Genomic DNA, 19,642 nt, shown 5'->3' with positions numbered 1-19,642 from the left:
CGTGGACAAACAGGGCTGTTGGGTTTTTTTTTCCCCACCGAATGATCTCAAATGCACCAACGCTGCCAAAGTCTGAGGGTGCCGCAACCTTGAGAAAATCATATATATGGAAATGGGAAATCTATAAAGCATCTCTCTTATTGTTCTCCCTGCAGTGTTGTATTTATGTTTAAGAATTGATTTTGTCTCCTCAGGATGAAAAAATGTAAAGAATACCTTGCTTTTTTCTTTTCTTTTTTTTTGAAAATGATAATATATGAGTCTTAGATTTCGAAATAAGAAGTCTGAATATAAAAAAAAAAGCTGTAAAATCCTTTAGTCGTGGGGTTTTCAACTTTTGAATGTGCCTACAGCCAAGCATCCCAGTGATTGCTTACTTTCTACCCCCTCTCCAGTTCTGCAATCTCCCCCTAATCTCCCCACAACCATCATCTTCAATTTGCTGAAACTGCCACTGTCCCCCCTCCTCTTCCTCCTCCTCCTCTTCCTCCTCCTCCTCTTCCTCCTCCTCCATCCCAACAACCACGGTAGATATTTTGTCTGTTCCCTGCTTTTTGTCAATCTCAGGACTGAAATTTTCTTTATTTCAATGTAGATGGTTGGTTTTTCATTTGACCTCTCCTCTCTTATGTATTATTGTTTGACATCAGTAAATAAAGCAGATGACTTCTACGCCTGTCGTGTCGCTCTGATCACCCACACTTTTTCTTGTCTTCCTCTCCTCGCTGTAAAAAAAAAAAAAGAATCCTCTTAAATCATTTTTCTAAGACTCTGGACTCTTAAGTGTGTAGAAGGTAAGCATATTAGTCTTTCGGATTCACTTTGCACATCGCCGCCATATGCCAGCCCCTCGCAATCCTGTTGTTCACTTGACCTTTTTCACCTTTTGCAGGAGTATGTGTGGCGTCGCTCCAGCCCTCCCGGTTTACGAAGGGTTTGCGTGTCCTTTGTGCTGCCGCAGGAAATCAACCTCACCTTGGGTAATCAAACAATCAAGGAAGAAAGATAAAGGCGACAGTCCCCCTTTTATACTGTGGGAGTGATTGACATTTTCCTGGATAAGGACTTGGACAAACTGCTCTTAAGCAGAAGCAAAGGCAAGCTAAGTCTCTTTACATGCAATTTAGTAAAGTGGCAAAGACAAGGTGTCCTCCTCTGAGGCCTGGATGTTCAAGACCAACTAGCAAAGGAACATCAGCTACCTCAAGTAATCGTCTTTCTGATACAAATCAAAGCTCAGCCGCTGATCTTTGTGTCTTTCATCAGCCCGAAAAAACAAAAACAAAAGAAAAGATGACGAACTCGTGCTTTAGTTCTGCGTTATCATTAACAGGAAGTTGTAATGTGTTTTATTAGCAGGACTCACTACATGTCCACCTCCTGGAGATAAGGAACACAACACGCACCCACATCTGAAATGTTTAACAACACAGATACCTTCGAGAACTCAATATTGACGCCTTTTCCTTCTTTCTCTCCTCGCTCCCAACCCCTCCACCCACCTAAAACATCAGATAAGCCGCAGACTGATGAGCCAGCCGCCTCCACCAGAGCGTGTGGTACTGGGAGACTGCACACTGATTTCATACACGCTCGCTCAGACAGAAAAAGAGCTCCGTGGAGCAGAAATGCTTCTCTTATTAGCAAAACTCATTCACCTGCACGCCACATTGAGTCCATGGCAATTTCACAATAAATCATGAGAGATGCCTATAGAGGCCGGGCAGCATGCTGACGCTCTGCCGCGGCCATGCCCTCGCCTGTCAGTTTAGACACTCTGAATCATTTCGGGTTCAGCAGCCGCGTTTCATCTTAGATGAACTGAAAGGTCATCTCACACGCCACCTAACCAATATATGTCTGGCTCCTCATCTCGCCGCGCTTCCACTGATTGCTCGCTCCATTTAGAAATACCACACCTTGGTGGAGAATATTTCACCGGGGGATTATGGGAGGTATTTTCAAGGAGTATGTTTCCACGCTGAAAATTAGCACAGGCTTAACAGTGTGAGAAACCTACTTGTCTTTTTTAGTCTTAATCTGACTTTATCTCTCTCAGCCTGGAGAGTAATGAATCATCCTCCCTCTTTTGCAATATTAGTTGTTGTTGAAATGATTAGTGAGAGTGTGACCGGTGAGCCGGGGGGGTTCTGTCGGACCTCAGGCAGACAATGAATGTTGCTCTTGAAGCCATTAGACAGTCTGGAGTGTTGTTTAGTGAATAAAGAATGAGTTGGCCCGAGTCCAGCCCAGTATCCGCTTGAGACTCATCAACCTAAACACCTTAAAGCTTAACTGGATGGACAATAGCGGTACAATTTGTACTGCCAATATCTAAGCTGGTTAGTTTACTTAAGACCTTTGGCTGAGGCTGTCAACTTTCCCTTATGCGTAGTTACTAAATGAGAGCCGTTACCGCGCGATGCTGCTCGGCTGTCACTCGGTTTGTTGAGACACATTTGTGGCAGCGAGCGCACACACATGCTGCAAGCGAGTGAGCCATTTTGTTAACAGCTCACACTTCCTGTGCAAGTGTGCGGTTCCAGAGTTGCTGACAGTGACACTTGCAGGACCGAGCCCTGCCCTACTTAACAGGCTGCAGGGAGGAGGGCAGGCCAAGTTGTCAGCAGCGCTAGGTGCTCACTGCTTAGATAAACCTGGAGGATTAGTGGCCCAGTTAAAGTTGGGGCAAAGAGGATTAGCCTCTTCTCTGAGGTGGTGAGAGATTCCCTGTGTCCTTCAGCGCTGCCGGCCTCAGAGAGGGGAGAGAGGAAGAGGAGGTGGGGGAGGACGGGAGGTGAGGGGTGAGGACCAAAGTTATCATGAGAGAGAATCACCACTGTGACATTCTGGAGAGGAAGAAGAAAGGTGAAGTGTAATGCTGAAGGGTGAAAGGAAATGAAGCAGTTCATAAATTGTTGCCAGCTTGTGGTTTCATTATGAAGGCAGAAGCCAGTAATTACTGACCAGGTGCTGCAGCGAGGTCACGCAGACCCGAGATCCACGGGAGAAAATACTTCACAAGTGGACTGAAATCTACAAACTGTAACCTATTATGGTAATGACAGCTAGCACTGACAATGCATTATTTACAGCTGTAATTACAAAGAATATTAGTGCCCTGCAGTAACTGCATCAGTAGTCACGGCTAACACTCTCCACATGCAACAGAGCAGCTGAATTTAGAGCTCTGCAGCCATCAGCAGGCCGGAGGAGGAACTGCACGATGATAACCAGACCACCAAGTCTTTTTGGGGGGAGTAAGGTTTAATGTGGAGTGTAATGAATGCATATTTTGTTGAAAGGAGTAAATAAATAAAAGGTTTGTCCATCTATATAATACATTTCTTGTTAAAGCACAAATGAAAAGGACAAATCCAGATTAAAAACTAATCTACTCTTTCTATTAAATGATACAGTGCCCATAAAAAGTATTTGCCTCCTTAACTTTATTGCTTTTATGATTGTAATCATGGTAAATATACATTTAAAAAAATATAAAGAAAAGATAATCAAAATATATTATGTAAAATAAGTGACTGCACAAGAGTTCGCCCCCTTTATTGTGACCTAATTCAACAGAGGTTCAGACAATTGGTGCTAGTAGTCTCACAACAGGTGACATGGAGATCACCTGAGAGCAGTCAATGTGTCTCAAGTGTTTGTAGTATAAAGACACCTGTGTCTGAAGGTCCAGTCACTGGTTTAATCTGTATTCCTGCCTTTAATTCAACCATGAAGACATCAGAACGCTCCAAAGCAACTCTGTGAAAAGGTTGCAGAAACATATAAAACAGGTGATGGATACAAAAACATTTCCAATCCCCCAGGAGTTTAGTTTAGTCCATCATTAAGAAGTGGAAGGGACATGGCACTTGTGTGAGTCTGCACAAACTGTGACTGTGCAGGTAGGACAGCAGTGAGCGAGGCCACCAACACACCTGTGATTACTCTGGAGGAGTTACAGCTGGGAGAGACGGTGAATACAACAACTGCTGCCCAGGTTCTTCACCACTCAGAGCTTTATGGTAGAGCAGCAAAGAGAAAATCACTGTCTTCACTGGAGTTCACCCAAAGACATGTGGGAGACTCCCAAGGTCAACTGGAAGAAGGTTTTTTTGGTTTGATGAGACCAAATCAAATCCTGTCTGGCCATCAGACTGGACGCTGTGTTTGGTGGACGGCCAGCAGCAGCATGGTGGTGGCAGCATCATGCTGTGAGGAGGCTCCTCAGCAGCTGGCCCTGAGAGGCCTGGGAAGGTAGAGGGTGAAATAAATGCAGCGACAGAGGAGGACAAACCTGATTCAGTCTGCAAAAGATCTACGACTCTGGAGAAGATTTATTTTCCAGCAGGACAATGACCCGAAGCACACAGCGAGAGTCTTTTAAAGACAACAAGGTGAAGGTTCTGGAGAGGCCGAGTCGAAGCCCAGACCTCGATCCAACAGAACATGATTCTGATAATAAGGGACACTGTTGGCTATTCACAGAGCTTCTATATCTTTCCAGTTAAATAACATAATGATTGTGATAAATTATAAATAGACGGACAAAGTCAGAGCTGAGATACTGTATCAGTGCTGTTATTTTCCTAACGGGCTGAATGAATGAATGAATAATTAAATTCATATGTTTCTGTTCACATTATATTAGATTATTAAAACCCGGATTATTCCCTCTCATTAGTTATCAGAATGAAAATTTACTTTAGACGGGTTCGTTATAGATTCAGTGTCGGCGGATAAAATAATTCAGTCGTTTAAGCTCTGATTGGAAAAAACTAACATCAGAGACTCCTGTATGGTTTTATTTAATAAATTCAGTGTTTATTGTTCTTTGCAGCAATGTACAAACAATATATAGATATAGATATATATAAAAAATGCATAGACACGTCTCTCTATAAAAGCAATGTAAACATAGTGAACAATGACCTGTGACCTTCAACAGCAATGACTCGGTGAGAATGAATTGTGGGGCCTATCTGCTCTTAATCATGTCATGTAGTACAGTACAATACATGCACGCATACAGTAGTTTGCGCATAAACAAGATGCTATATAGGGCAGGGAGCCAATTGCAATGAAAACTCTGCAGCAAATAGGGGAGGAGGGGGGGGGTGCACATAATGGCAAGGCCTGAGAGTTGATTATGCAAATACCCCAGCTGCAAAGGAACAATAACTCTGGAAATTCAAAGACAAACCATAACACGGAAGGCTATTGTCTCGCATTTGCATATTTGCTTGACAACTATAACCTGCTCATCATGCCCATCTTGTTCAGAACAATGTCTTTGTGTTCATATAATAATGCACACATCAGAAAATTGTCATAGTGCATTGTTTCAGTTCAAATGGAAGCTGTGCTGCTGCGCTGAGCTGGCAGTCCAAGTCTGACACTCTCATAGTTTGGAAACTATTCGATTAATACAGCATAGAAGATGTCGAGAAGCAGGAAAAAAAAACAACAAAAAAAAAAACTTTATAAAATAAGTATATTCTCTTTCTATACTCTGAGTTCTCCTCGCCTCTGACAATAAACATTCAAATTAGCATACGCAATACAATCTCCATGATACATCATCTTTGATATGAGGCAAGCAAATAAAAGCTGAATCTATTATATAAGTCTATGAATACTTATTGCATTTTCTTACGGCATTTCTATCAAAGATCTTATTGAAACGGCAAATGCAATAATACAGTAATTATTATTCTGCTGGCTATTAGCATGATTCTATTCTCAGTAACGGTATAATGAGCCTGGGAATGCTGAAATATCGTGACTGTCTTAAATCCCTGAGTGATCAGCCACTGACGTCTGAAAAGCTGAGGTACAGTACATTTTTATGATATGTCGTCTTTTCTTATTGTAAAAAAAAAATGTTACAGTTCCTTCTGTCATTAATTTGTATCTCAGGGTGAGTACTGTTAGCTTTAACGCATTGAGATCTTTAAGACATCCGGAGCTCTCCGTCCTCTACAGATATATTCTACGTCCTCAGAGGGAAAGGCACGTGAGATCTGTGCATATTCCTTAGCTTTAATGGCCGAATCGTCCCCAGCAGAGTCATCTCACTGATGGTGATGGCTCTCAGCTGTCTCCTCACAGAGAGACAGCACTAGTTATCAGTGTCTGGGCGTCAGCGGCTCCATCTCCAGAACCAGATCACGAGGATGCGGGCCCTTACTTAACTCCAACGCCCGCGGGACCACTGTGGACCAGCGGTCTGGAGAGGGATGAAAAGAAGACGGAGGGTTTTTTTTTTTACTTTTTCTTTTATCTGTATGAATAAGTTTGCATGAATATATACGTATTTGCCTATGAATGTATTCATGAGAGCGCAGCGAGACTCTCACCTCTCCTCAGAGCTCTGACGCCCTGCTGCAACCCGTTCACCTGGCAGGTCTCATTCTTGCCTGGATCCTCGTTGATGATCGCCAGGTTCTGATTCCAGTGGCACCAGTTCACCTCATCCACCCTGTTAAGACAAAACACCAATGGAGCTGATAGTTTTGGAAGTGGAGCTCCTGCGTGACTGTAATTGTGACTCATGGGGAATACCTGAAACACCAGCGTCGATCAGGCGTGCCATCGCAGTTCTTCCCCACGGTCACCATCTCTCCAGCTCGGAAAGACCGGCGAAGGCAAACTGGGAAGGAGCGCTCGATGTCCAAGATGGTCGTTGCCCACTGTGAATATACACAAGCCAGTAAAATAACAAGAACATATTTCTTGATCTTGGACCACTTCTGGATCGCTTATATCTAGAAGACAAATCCTGTGTCCCTTTTTATCTGCATCATCTGGTCAAAGATCTCATTTCGTTGACACATTTTTTTAAACTTCCAGCTCACCTGAAGCTTCCAGATCTTCTTGCTCTCCTTGGAAACCTGCCCGACAGTTTCTCCCATCAAAGCGATCAACATGTTGAGCAGCAGCACAAAGGTGAGGATGATGTAGGTAACCAACAGGATGAGGAAGACCGCAGGATACTGCGCACTGTGGATCATGTCCAGTTCTCCCATCCCGATGGTCAGCTTAAAGAGGTCCAGGAGGAAAGTGCTGAAGGTGTCTGGGTCCCTGCAGTTGGGGTAGGTGGGACAGTCGCCATCACACTCCGTGCCCGGTGGAGGACACACCGTCAGCAGGGACACCAGCGCTGAGAGGTGGAAACAGAGAAGGTTGGCCGTTTGTCTGCGACCACTTACATTTACAGAACATGTATTCACTCTCTTGCTCATAACTGTCCATTACATATGAAGTTAGCAGCCAACAGACAGTTAGCCTAGCATACAGACCAGAACCAGAACAAACAAATCACAAGTTGACAATTTTACATAAATCAAATTTTGTACAAATCAAATATAAGTAACGTATTATTGTCACCCTCAGCGTGTGGTCGAGCCTGTGGACCCCCTTCAGACAAGGTGTTAGCTAACACTATTAGCTGAGCAGCTACAGTGAAGGAGTAGGTTTTAATTTGTGTAAATAATGTCTTCAGTTTAATTTGGTTCTTGGTTCTGTTTTCCAACGGAAACCCTGCTAGTGAGTTTTATTTTTTAGTGCTCCATTTTCTAAGTTCAGAATGTTTTTTTTCATCAGTGAATTGAGGAATTTTCTTTTTTCTCGTGTCAAACTGAGTGGAAAAAAAAAGTTTTTTTTCTCAATTAACCACATAAAATTTTGCTCTTTTTATATAAAAAATAATTTCCACTTGGACCTCAGGATGAACTGAAAAGTACAATATCGAAGTTCTTAATTATTTGAAATTATTTTACATTTTTTTAAATTACACTTTTTTCACAACAGGGTTTTTTTTTCAGCTCACCAGATGACATTTTAAAATTGTGTTAAATATTTTCATTTGCACTTAAAGATGAACTGAAAAGCACAATGTTGAGGTATTTAATTATTTTAAATTATTTTTTTTTTAAATGTCAAGTAACATTGATTATGAGTTTATTTTTTCTCAGCTCACCACATAAAATCTTTTTTTGTCCATAAAAATGATTTCCACTTGGGCTTAAGGATGATCTGAAAGAGTACAACATTGAGGTACTTAATCATTTTAAATCATTAAAACAATGTTAATTTTTTTTTTTCTTGTGTTGAGACAAGTGACAAAAAAAAAGTTTCACAGATAATTCTTTTTTTATCTGCAAAAAGACATGATTTTTTATCCTCAGGAGGAAATTTTCTCTTGGAAACTTTCCTTCAGTTTCACACATGATAAAAAAATAACATTTTTCTCCCTTGCCCCTCAAGGCTTATGTATTTAACCATCCTGTGGCTCTAACTTTAAAAATCACATGACAAATGTCAAACTTTACCCTCGAGTGACGCTGAACGCACCTGTAGAGCTCAGTGACCAAACACCTACCTGATGCATATCCAATCATGAAGAGCACGTACACCAGCAGAAATCTGAAAAGGTCTTTGAAAAGAATCTGAGACCAAGAATAAAAAAAAAAGAGTGGTGAGACACATGAACAGTGTTGTGTTCTGGTTGATTAATTTCCTGTTAACTGTTGTGATTTCCTGACCTTCTGTATCATGATGCTGTAGGTGCCGGTGAGCTTCAGGCCTCTTGTGAAGTAAAGAGTGTTCATCCAGCCCAGGACGAGTGCAAACACCATCACAGACACGTAGGCCTCGATGCCAGACAGGTAGAGAGCAGCAGTGACAACAATAAGTACAGAGTAGATGAAGCTGCAGGGGGGAGAAGAAGACGTTTGTCAGGAAATAGATCCAGTGTTAAAGTCTGTGATATTTAAGTGATGAATTAAGAAGTAATTGTTAGCAATTTGTTGGGGTTTTTTTTACAGAATTTAGACATCACAGCCGCGCTGCTAATGATTTAAATCAACACAGTTCAGAGAGGTGTTCGACATTCTCTGCTCTTTGTTTGCATCAGGGGCTTAATTAAAGATGTAAACTACAAAAACATGCCATGGAGGAGGCTGAGGAATTAATTAGATCACTCAATTAGGAGGATGCAAAATTTGCCTCGGGTAAAAGTCGGCATGAGCAACGGCGAAAGGTGAAGAGGAGGGTGAGCGAGGACAGACGAGGCCGACTCACTACAGCAGCTGAAAGGATCCATCAATAAATAAAGACTTCACCCCGGGGCACTTCTTCAAAAAGAGGTCCTTAATCTGCAAAGAGCAGGAGAAACATTTCCATAATTACAACAAACGCTGACGTTACAAGTTTGACTTTGATGCAAGAGATCGGGAGACGGCGGCGAGCAAACAAGGATCAAACTATGAGGAGGCGACAGAGCTGTTTGACTCACGTTGGTGAGGAAGAAGAAGATTCCTGACGCCAAGGTGATAATCTCCCCCGCCATACGCAGGTAGTCAGAGGACGTCGTGTACGGGTACGGAGGCTGGAGGGACGGAAGACATGGTATCATCAAGAACTGCTCATGTGATCTACTTCACACTTGGCAGGATTGTTGCCGACGACCAGTGGAAGTGTGATGTGGAATTTGGGGGAATTTGGACACACGACACATTCGAGATTAAAATCAATTTTGAATGAACCATAGAGAGAAATATCAGTGTGTGATTTAAATGGTTTGTTTGAAATTTTATCAAAAGATCAGAGGATTGTTACAAAACTAAGGTCGGCAGCCCTTTAGCTTAGCTTAGCTTAGCTTAGCATTAGCACATAAGTAGGGGGATGTCAAGCTGTTTTCCCTTGCTAGTCTTAATGCTAAGCTAGGCTAACCCACTGCTGGCTGCAGGTTACAGACGTTAAAGCTGCTTTAAGTGATATATTTGTGTTTACTAAGTGTTAAATAGCTCCGTATTCCTACAGTAACCACTCTGATAGAGTGTTTGGTCAGTAACTCACGTCTCTCCTCCTCTCTTTCATGCATTAAAAGAAAAAAGAAAATTGCTTTGCTGTTTGCTGCTACAGTTTATCTGTCGATTAGCGGTGATGTTGCAGCTTTAAAGTCTCCTTCTTGCATTGGGTACGACTTCTCTATTTGCTCCTCTGGCACATAAAGCAAACACTATCAAGCTATCTAATGTACCTAATGGCCTACATAAAACAGAACATGCATACTTTATGAGCAAAGAGTTGTCATAGCGATATGTTGATGAGCGTCCTGAACGTTCAGCTGCATGGGGCGCGTTTAAAGGCTTCACATCATGAATCATTTATTAGTTCCCATGCAAAATCGCCACGCTGTAAAAAAACAAACAAAAAAAAAACCCAACGTCTGCACTCTCAGCAGCTTCTCGCTCACCTTCCCCTGCGTCGGATGGTAATAAGCCACCAGGGTGAAGATGATCATGGTGATGAGGTAGGAAACCACGCTGATGTAAAAGGTGACGGCACCAAACTTCTGCCATTTGGCCCTCAGCAGCTCGTTGATGGGCTCCACCGCCAGCATCTCGTGGCGGTTCTGACATCGGGAATAAAGAAACATGACACCGATAAACAAAAATAAATAAATAAAGAAATCCGGATCTTTGCACACACACAGAATCTTTTATTGCTCTCAGGTTTTTGATGCACCCACACACTTCTTTTTTTTTTTTTTTGATGTCGTGCCTGGTGTTTTGTTCCTCTAACTCCTCTGATCTTGAGAGGAACAACATTTCATCTCCCTCCTTTTAAAAGTGAGAATGACAAACTTTGTAAACAAAAAAAACAAAAAAAATCCCTTCTTTTTATCACCTCGTTGCGGCTGTTGTAGACGAGGATTTCCAGCACAGACGGCTCCTCTCCGCATGTATCCAGCGAAGACAGATCGTAGAGGGAGGAGTACACCGGCCCGTAAGCCCAGTCCTTGAACTTGCGCGACAGATGACGAGCCTCCTCGTCTTTGATCTCACGCCGGATGATGTGCTGAAACACCTGAGAGAAGACGGAGAAGTTGACCTGCTGACCTTTGGACTTACAGCCAGCAGAAACACGATGACAGGAACTCATCCTTACCCCTATCTTGCCCAGCTTGGCAGCCATCATGAGAGGCGACATGCAGTCGTTGTTGAGCACCCTCTCCAGGTTGCAGTCTGGGTAGAGCTTGGCACTCTTGATTAGCAGCAGGTCGTACATCTTGGTGAGGAAACGCGTGTTGTCCTTGGTGTTGTCCGCGATGTGCACCAGGGCGTGCAGCACCGTGTTCCCGCGCGAGTCCTGCCGCCGCAGGTCGGCCTTCTTGTGTGGATTCTCGGTCAGGTAGTGCACGATGTCGGGCTGGTTGGTGCAGGCAGCCAGAGAGAGAGGAAGCTCACCTGGGCGAACAGAGACAGAGAAACGAAACAGAGAGAGAGAGAAAGAGAAACTGTCACTTCATACTGAATTCACAGGAGATTAAAGGGAACTGTATTTCAGATTAAACATAAGCAAATCAACAGGAGAGTTAATTAAGAACTGTAGCTGGCATCTGTATGTTTTTTTTTTTCTTCTTTTTTTTTACTAAACACGGATCAAAGATTTCACTTAAATCCCCGCGATGAAAAACAGCACAATTAGCAGTTGTTTGAGGGAGGGGCGCAGCGGGGCCAGAGTGCCAAAAGCAGCTGCTGAAAATGAGCCGTTGCCATGGGTGACAGATTACTTTGTCACCTCGCATAGAAACGCTCCTCTTCATGGATTTGCACGGGTGCATGCAGAGTGTTAGCGTGAGTCTAAATCCCATTAGCCATCAGCCCTGCCAGGTTCCTGTTCACCTCACTGTAAAGCTCCGCGGCGAATTACTCACACTGCGCCCGGACACGCTGGGATTTGAGAATGACAACCGTGCTAAGTGCAAATAGAAATCATCTTCTCTGTGATGAGTGCGGGAGTAAAAATGTTCAAATTGAGGTTGGATAAAAAAAAAAAAAAAAGAATAAAACCTGGTACATTGCAAGATGTTTCTACCTGTGTTTTTAGAGAGTCGTGTTGAATTATTATTATTCATAAGAGGGCTCAAAGGACACTATGTTATGAATACAAAAAGATGGAATAAAATCTGAGGTCTGGGCCTGAACAGGGTCCAGCAGAGGGCGGTGCTGAGTCCAGTCTGCAGGTCTGGCAGGTTCTCCTGCAGGAGGCCCTCTGGCTGCAGAACACTCACAGCTTTCAGCGGACGCTCCTCACCAACAACACAACATAACGCTCATCTTTTCATGTGTTTTCGGAGCACCGCCGCTGACACATTTGGTTTTAAGGTGGACCTCACCTCCTGACCGCAGCTGTACATCCTGTACACGTTATATAAAGAGGGTGGGGTGTTAGTCTCACCTCATTTCTCCACAGTTTCTCTGCCAGGACCATGTACCATGTGGGAACTTTACTTTTTTATCTTGGCAGCTGCTGTGGTACACATAACCCAACTTAGACGTCACTGACAGAACTTGTGTGTGTATAAAAACAGTGAGGAAATTGAAGGAGTGACCAGTGAAGTCAGAGAGACCACAGACAGACCACGTCATTACCGCAGTAACAGTTTCCATCTGCCTACTGTGTTTTATCACTTATGGATCAAACATAAGGGGTTTTTTTTGTTTTGCCAGAGACTAAAAATACAGACGCACAATGAGCTCCTCTGTTTCCAGATTAGATTCGTGTGCTGACTTTACCGAAGTAGAAGTATCCCCCCTCGTCTCTGGGCTGGAAGAAGCGTCCCCTGGCCTGGGCATGAACGTCGGCTCCCTGCTCCACCAGCAGCTCCACGTACTGCTTACAGCGCCGCTCTATAGCGATGTGGAGCGCCGTCTGGCCTGAGAAAGACGACAACACAGAGAAAACCTTCAACGTAATTAATATACCAGACTTGTGTTGAGTGCGTGTGTGTGTGTGTTGCGTTCAGTTCAGTTAATGAAATATCAGCTGACAGAACGTGTGTACAAGGAGGTAATTACTGAAATGAAGTGTGTGGAGTTTACTGTCACACAAGAGAAACACTGTTGACGTCTGACATTTGTCTTCAGGAGAAACTGATACCTGATCATGAGCTTTAAGTTGAGGCCATAAAAAAAAACTCTCTGAAAGCCAAAAGGGGGCAGCAGGTTGTTTCTATAGACACGGAGCCCTCAAACACTTTTTTTACGGCGTCACATAAAAAGTGTTTCCTGAATGAGCGAGTTCTCAAACTGACCACGTCACGAGAGCAGCAGCGCCGTGTCAGGACAAGACTTCATCACAGCAGTGGCAGGTGTGGAAGATAAGGTGTGGATCTGCTCATTCACAGAGCTTTAAACAGACACGCTAAACACAGACGCTGTGAATACAGTCCTAGTCTGCATCAGCGGGCCTCATTTTATATTCACTGTGTGTGTTTTCTGGATTTGTGTTGTCTTTTTGCCGTCCTGTTTTCTTGCGTTCCTCTCCAGCCTGATTATCTCATTTCAGTGGAACAAGTTAATTCCCCTCACCTGTGTTTCTCCACCTGCACTTCATCCCCTCATTAGGTTTGTTTGTATGTAATCCTGTGTTTGTTCTCTCGCTCTTTGTTGGTCCGTCTGTTCGGTTCTCATCCTCACGTCACTCCTGTGATCCTGCGCTCCTGTTACCCCATGTGCTCACCTTCGATTTGTTGTTTTGTTGTGTGTTTCTGCAGCCTTTTGTCACCTGTCTGTTCCCCTAACCTTCGTCTGGGATTTTGGATTGTTTCAGCTAATTTTCACTTTGATTAAAACTCGCTTTTTGCCTTGAATCTGCTCCTGCGTCTGCATGTGGGTCCTGTTTCTGCAGCTACAGTGACAAAACACCGTCTCTACCAGCTTCATCTCAGTGGAAGACAGAAGGATTATTCTGGCATAAAACAGAAAAATGTCTACTGATAATTTTACACATTTCCATACCTCTGTAGTAGACGTCCCTGAAGGGCGTATTGATGAACTCTCTGAGGTTTCCCGTCTTCTCTGCGATGTCCACCAGCAGCGGGATGGTGTCGTTCTGCCCGCCGTAAAGGTTCAGCAGGGCTTTAGGCAGACATGTCTTACCTGTGGACGGCTCTGGTAGACGAAGAAGTGAAAAGGAGATCATTTATTTCAGTGCACATTCAAAAGCACGGCCCATTAATGTCTGTCTGTTTTCATTTATCCAGCTGGCTTCTAGTTTTATCCAACATTTCATTTTTACGTTGACTGTTTCCACATTTAGCAACAGTTGAGGAAGACCTTCACTATATTTAGTCTCCCTTTTTTTTTTTTTTTTTTGTGAAGCCCATTTTAACTCCAGAGGAGTTGACAGTCGGCTGTGATTTCTCCCTATTAGCTGTGAAAAGCCTGAAGAAACTTCTCAGACAGACAGGAAGCTTTCCTTGGGCTCGCCTCTAACAGGACAAAGACTTTGACATCACTCCACCTTTTCCTGCTCACATCCTCCAGGCTTCAACCGGAGCGCGGGCGACATAAAAGGTCAAAGTACAACCATCACGAGTTTCCCCCCCTCGTGGTAAAGTTAGATGCCATTTTGTTCCCTTGTAATCTGACTTTTTTCAGTGGTTGGTTTGAGGGATTTCTGACACATTTGAGTCTCACCTCTGAATTCCTCGTCAGTTAACCTCTTGTCATGACTCTGCAGGTACTCCAACAGGCCCTCGAGGGCCTCGATGTCAGCGCGGGACACGCAGTCGAACAGGAGGGAGCGGTTGAATATCTTCATCACTTTCGGCGGGTCTGAGCTTTGAGCGTCATCGCAGGACGTCTCGGTTTTACTGAGGAGACACAGAAACATGTCACTCATTCACTGTCACATCAGGACTTCCTTTTATATTCAGGGACTCTTTTTTACACTTCATTGAGAGAAAATAAAGCACTGAATCGCCGTTTGGTGCACAAACCGTCTTTTAAGAAAGTCGGCCACACCCTCGAGCTCCGGTAAACAGACCTCTGTGTGTTTCAGACAGGTCGAGCAGCCAGAAGCATAAATATTACCTCAACTGTTGCTGCAGCAGGACCAACAACATGTCCACTGTTAGATCAGTGTGTGTGTGTGTGTGTGTGTGTGTGTTAGTGTGTGTGTGCATACTTCCTCATGCGGCACACCTCTGTCTACAGAGTGCCGTTTGTAAGAAGTTTTTTTCTTTTTTATGACTTTTTCCAAACCTGCCCTTTTGTCCCTGGAAGAAAATCCAGCGTCGGTTCACTGCTGTTGAGACAGTTAACTTTGTGAGGGAACACACGGTTATTAAATCCTGGAAACACACATGAAGGCCTCTTCTCACCCTCTGGGGAGCTTCTTCCTGCGACGCTTCTGGTTGCTGGTGTTCCTGTAGGTGCCGTAGTCAAAGAGCGAGTCCATGGGAGCCTTCTTGGGGCCTTGAACCACGTTTGACTCGTAGATGGTTGATTCCAGCAGGTCCATAGGGTTGGAGATGCCCTTCTTGAAAGCACCATGGAACTTCATCCGCAGGTTCTGCCGGCCGTCCGCCGGCTGGCCCGGCTGAACCAGCTCCAGGCCTGAACCCTGACTGGTGTCCTGAGTTGACGGGGAGGCGTCCTCGCTCTCGAACAGCTCTGAGAACTCCGACAGGACGAACGCCGCGTCGCTCTCAGGCTGAGCGGCTCCGCCATCGCTGGAGTCCACAGACACGGCTGATCTGGCAGGAAAAGAGCCGAGGGTGTTGGCCTTGGACAAGGCGAGGTTGCACCTTCTGAGGAGAGCAGAGCGGCCCTGGAATTAAAAAAAAACCACGACAAAATGTTCTGAGTGTTCAGGTCGACAGGAACAGCCTCTACACATGGAGACAGAAGATTTGAGCCCTGTGGAGTTTTCTTGTAAACAAACAAAAGTTCTGTTTACAGTCACCAAAACACATCCAGTGAAATGTGCTGAAGGTTTTTTATTCCTCATAAAACACGTGCAAAGACCATTTCTTTTTAAATATTCAGGATTGTCTACATATTTACTACTACAGAAGGTAACGACGTACTTCTTCTGCATTCACTGACACATATAACAAATCTTATCTCGCCTTTTACTGCCAGCTGCACACCAGTGAAATCTTAACTGTGTCTGCAATCCGAGATAAACCACACGAGGACCTCACACACAGTATAAAAACAGCTGCGTTATATTACTGCAGAGAACTGCCAGTCTGTTCAGATGCAATCAGACATCAAATATAAATGTTTCATTATTTATGGGAAAAAAGTCTAACAGGGTCAAAAGTCCAGCAACACTTGTTATTCACTGAACAACTTTAATAGTAAAGTGGTTTTAATGGTGAACTATTAAACCATTAAAAGCACTTTACTATTAAATGTTGGTCTCAGCCTCAGAATTATATCACGATATTTTCCAGCTGTATCGCGACACGTGACATATATCTCGATACTCTGAAATCTCCTTAAAAAGCAGTTTATAAAGGCATCAATACTGGAATCATATTAAAGGGATGACTACTGATATTTTATTAATTACATAAAGATTAATCAGTTATTGGTTTGTAAGTTCAGAAAATTACATCATTTTGCAGTAACACAGCCTTTAAAACCTGGAAATGAACAAACACAACATATCGCATAATCTTAGTTGATATATTGTCGTATATGTTGATCAGCACTTGTTGATCTAATGATAAAGTTGTACATACTCAGCTAACAGTGATCTGCTGTCACCTCCAGCATTCAGGCTTTTATTTCTGCTGTTTAATCTCTAAACTTTATTTCCTCAGTTGCATATTTTTCTCAAAGCTCCTGTTAGTAATGTTGTAATACTGACACAAACACTGATGCTTTGGGATTTTAGGTGCAGCCACCTGAAAGTTTCGATATTTGAAGAGTTGGGATTGAGACTAGAAAATTAAAATCTAAAAAACAGAAGCCTTAAGAAAACCGAGATGAGCTGGATGATGGTTCACCTGATCAACTCACAGGTGACCTGAGGAAGGACGATGGACGGATAAGAGATACGAGATGCAGCCAGGCGCAGGCCGAAGTATGTAAAGAATCATGTAATCACTTTGTTGTTATGGTTTTATAAGAGATTTTAAATAAAGAAGTAAATACAAGTCACAGTAAAGTGTTCGTACGAGGCGTTAAACTATCCAGATCTTGATGCATCTTGTCTCTCATCATTTAATTGTAAGTCATCCTAAAAAAAAAAACAGCCACACTTGTTAAATATACGGCTTCTGCTGTGTGAAGTGATGCTTTTGCTCTTTAACCTGAAAGTTAATGTTTAATATCAAGTTTTACCTCCAGAACTGCAGGATGCAAAGCTGCTACATCAGAACAAAGTGGGGAAAAAAACCAAACTAAAGAGAAATTGCCTTGGGTTACAATTACTAAAGGGACCCTGGGCGTTCCCACTCGAAGACTAAAGTTGATTTTACAGATTACGTTTGACATTTGACCCCTCGGTACCTCATTCATCCCTTTTATCACAATGATGTGCCAAATTCCTCTTCAGGAGAAAACTGGAAATGATGCTGAAGCATGTGGGCGTCCTGCAGAGACAGAAAAGAAAAAAAAAAGAAAAGAGAGAGAAGCCATCATGAACAGAAGTATAGAAAGAAATAATCTGTAGGTCCTGTGTGACACTGAAAAGAGCTCTGTCGTTTGGGATATATGGAAAAAAAAAAAAGCTAGGAAAGGACTGATGCCAACACCAATAACACGGCTGAGAGTCCGGCTTCTCATTGGTCAGACGGAGATGTTTCCTCCAGTCACAAAGTCACACCACCCGGCTGTTAAACACTCTCAATCAGCCACCTACAGATTTACTCACCACAGCTACACCCTCACGTGTCGCCTCCACAGAGCGAGCTCAGGACGTGGACAGCGTATCTCCTATCTAAACCAGACGGTGCTGCAGAGGAGCAACACAAACATGTGGAGCTGGGGTCCCACTGAGGGAGAGGCATGACTCACCTCCCCGTCCCAAACGCAGGATTATCATGCCTTTACACTTCAGCGGGCATCAGATAGTAAAAAAGACACAGAGGAACAAAGGAAGAAGAGGCTGCCTCCAACTGAGAGACATCAGATGGTTCAACTGTGTGTAGAAGGCAGAAAGAGCAGCATCATAAAATAATCCAGTTGACCCAAAGCTCACATATTATCTACTTGTTGAGGTCAGGAAGTGGAAATCCACTTGGGAAAGTTTCAGACTAATAGACGTGGGACTTCCTGATCTGTCGCTGCTGAAGTGACATTATCCAGAGCAGGAGAGGGAGGCTGGAGGCTCTGCCTGGAGCCAGAGGACTGCCGGGGAGGAAGATTTAATGATTTAAACAACAGATCTGTTGCCGTTACAGTCAGGTAATGGGAAAAAAAAACACTATATGGACGAATGGGTGGATAAATACAAAAAAAGAAACATAAAAAATATAACTTTCAGGATGTAGGAAGACATAAATCAATAGATAATCACAACTTAACACATTTTAAATCATAGCAACATGTTGGATTTGGGAGATCATTAAAAGTGAAAATGTTCCAGTAGTTTTTAAACCAACAGGCTGATGAGGTCACTCACACAAACTGGTAGTTTTAGCCACTACTGCTACTCATTATATTCATTTAACTCAGCGTTAAATAAATCAACACGTGGTCTATATGAAACTAAATATAACAGCCTACTAAAAATTCACATGCCAGCAGAAATACTCTCAGCTCAAGTTTTATTCTTTAGAGAACAAAAGCTGATATTTTTGGTCAACATCACAGGAACTTCAACTTACAACTAGATGTCAGGACAGAATCGCTTGCGGACACGACATATGAGAAGTCTCTCAAAGTTTTTATCAGACAGATTTGGCTGTTTGGCACTAAAAACATCTTCACCAACAGTAAAAAGCTGCTCACATGCTGCACTGACTGGGACGCCAGTGTTGATTGTGCCATGAAGACCCACCCTGAGAAGAGCTGCCAGGGCAGAGCTGGCTGAGCATGCCATGACATGTTTCACGCATTTTTTTCATTATAAAAATAAAATGTATATTATATAGGGTTTTTTTATATATATATATATATATATATATAAAACAAAATATTGGCCAACATTGTAGTTTGTACATTGAGTAGTTAAACTACAAAAAATGACTCAAACAGTAGTTGAAAAACTTGACGCAGCACAAAATCTGAATGTAGTTTAACTGCCAGAAAATTACAGCTACATGTAGCTCCCCAACACTGAACACGAAGAGTATAAATCAGAGCTGTTACTCACCTTGATCCAATCTGAGGAGTTCAGTTTGTGTTTCCTGAACAATCATCTACCTCCAAACTTGTTTTTTTTCCATTGTTTAAAAGTTCCCAAACTTATTTTCTCTCGAGTGTTGCGCAACTCTGAACTTTTCCCTGATGCCACCAAACGTTTCGAGTAAATGACAGAGACTCTCTGAATCATGTGTCCGAACCCGCCGGTGAGCTCCAAACAGAACAACCGATGCTTTCACACAGATTTGGGGCGGGACGGAGTGTCCACTCCCCCGGGCAGAGAGCTGCAGCCGGCGGGGGGACGTGTGAGGTGCAGTACCGCAGGACGGCCGCCAGGTGGTGCTGCAAAACATCTGAGGCTGCAGCGGAGAGACCAGTGAGGAAGAAGTGAAGTAGAAGTAATCTATTACATGTCCTGCAGTGAAGAGAAATGTCTCCTGTGGCTGTAGTACAGTTACATATTTAACCATCATTTTATTATACGTCTTGTGTTCATGTAAAATTAGGATTTTGCGCTGGTT

General features: G+C 43.3%; 1 protein-coding gene and 1 long non-coding RNA gene across 2 annotated transcripts; one reads left to right on the top strand and one right to left on the bottom strand.

Moving 5' to 3' along the window:
- Nucleotides 1-4,802: 4,802 nt before the first annotated feature.
- Nucleotides 4,803-19,354, bottom strand: trpv4 (transient receptor potential cation channel, subfamily V, member 4). Its single transcript, XM_037099036.1, has 17 exons — nt 19,132-19,354; nt 17,325-17,407; nt 15,182-15,630; nt 14,496-14,671; nt 13,815-13,967; nt 12,591-12,731; nt 10,960-11,258; nt 10,699-10,878; nt 10,265-10,423; nt 9,302-9,394; nt 9,088-9,161; nt 8,550-8,715; nt 8,387-8,453; nt 6,861-7,165; nt 6,568-6,695; nt 6,363-6,484; nt 4,803-6,232 (listed from the first exon to the last, which is right to left on the bottom strand). Exons 2-17 carry the CDS (start codon nt 17,331-17,333, stop codon nt 6,132-6,134), a joined length of 2,622 nt encoding a protein of 873 aa, XP_036954931.1. The 5' UTR covers nt 17,334-17,407; nt 19,132-19,354; the 3' UTR covers nt 4,803-6,131.
- LOC119020006 lies at nt 12,959-14,671 on the top strand. Its single transcript, XR_005075205.1, has 3 exons — nt 12,959-13,179; nt 14,230-14,372; nt 14,539-14,671. It is a non-coding gene; the product is annotated as an uncharacterized LOC119020006 (long non-coding RNA).
- Nucleotides 19,355-19,642: the final 288 nt, after the last annotated feature.

The sequence above is a fragment of the Acanthopagrus latus genome, chromosome 5 (assembly GCF_904848185.1).
Source record: "Acanthopagrus latus isolate v.2019 chromosome 5, fAcaLat1.1, whole genome shotgun sequence".
In the NCBI taxonomy this organism is placed as follows: Eukaryota; Metazoa; Chordata; class Actinopteri; order Spariformes; family Sparidae; genus Acanthopagrus; species Acanthopagrus latus.
The sequence above is the reverse complement of the archived record's forward strand: the minus strand, read 5'-3'. Positions and strand labels throughout refer to the sequence as shown.

What these genes read in the sequence shown, in the direction of transcription:
- trpv4 (XM_037099036.1), bottom strand. An exon ending in AGGAAGAAGCTCCCCAGAGG is followed by an intron (nt 14,672 to 15,181) that starts GTGAGAAGAGGC and finishes GTGTCTCCTCAG; the next exon opens with TAAAACCGAGACGTCCTGCG. An exon ending in AGAAGATCTGGAAGCTTCAG is followed by an intron (nt 6,696 to 6,860) that starts GTGAGCTGGAAG and finishes GTATATTCACAG; the next exon opens with TGGGCAACGACCATCTTGGA.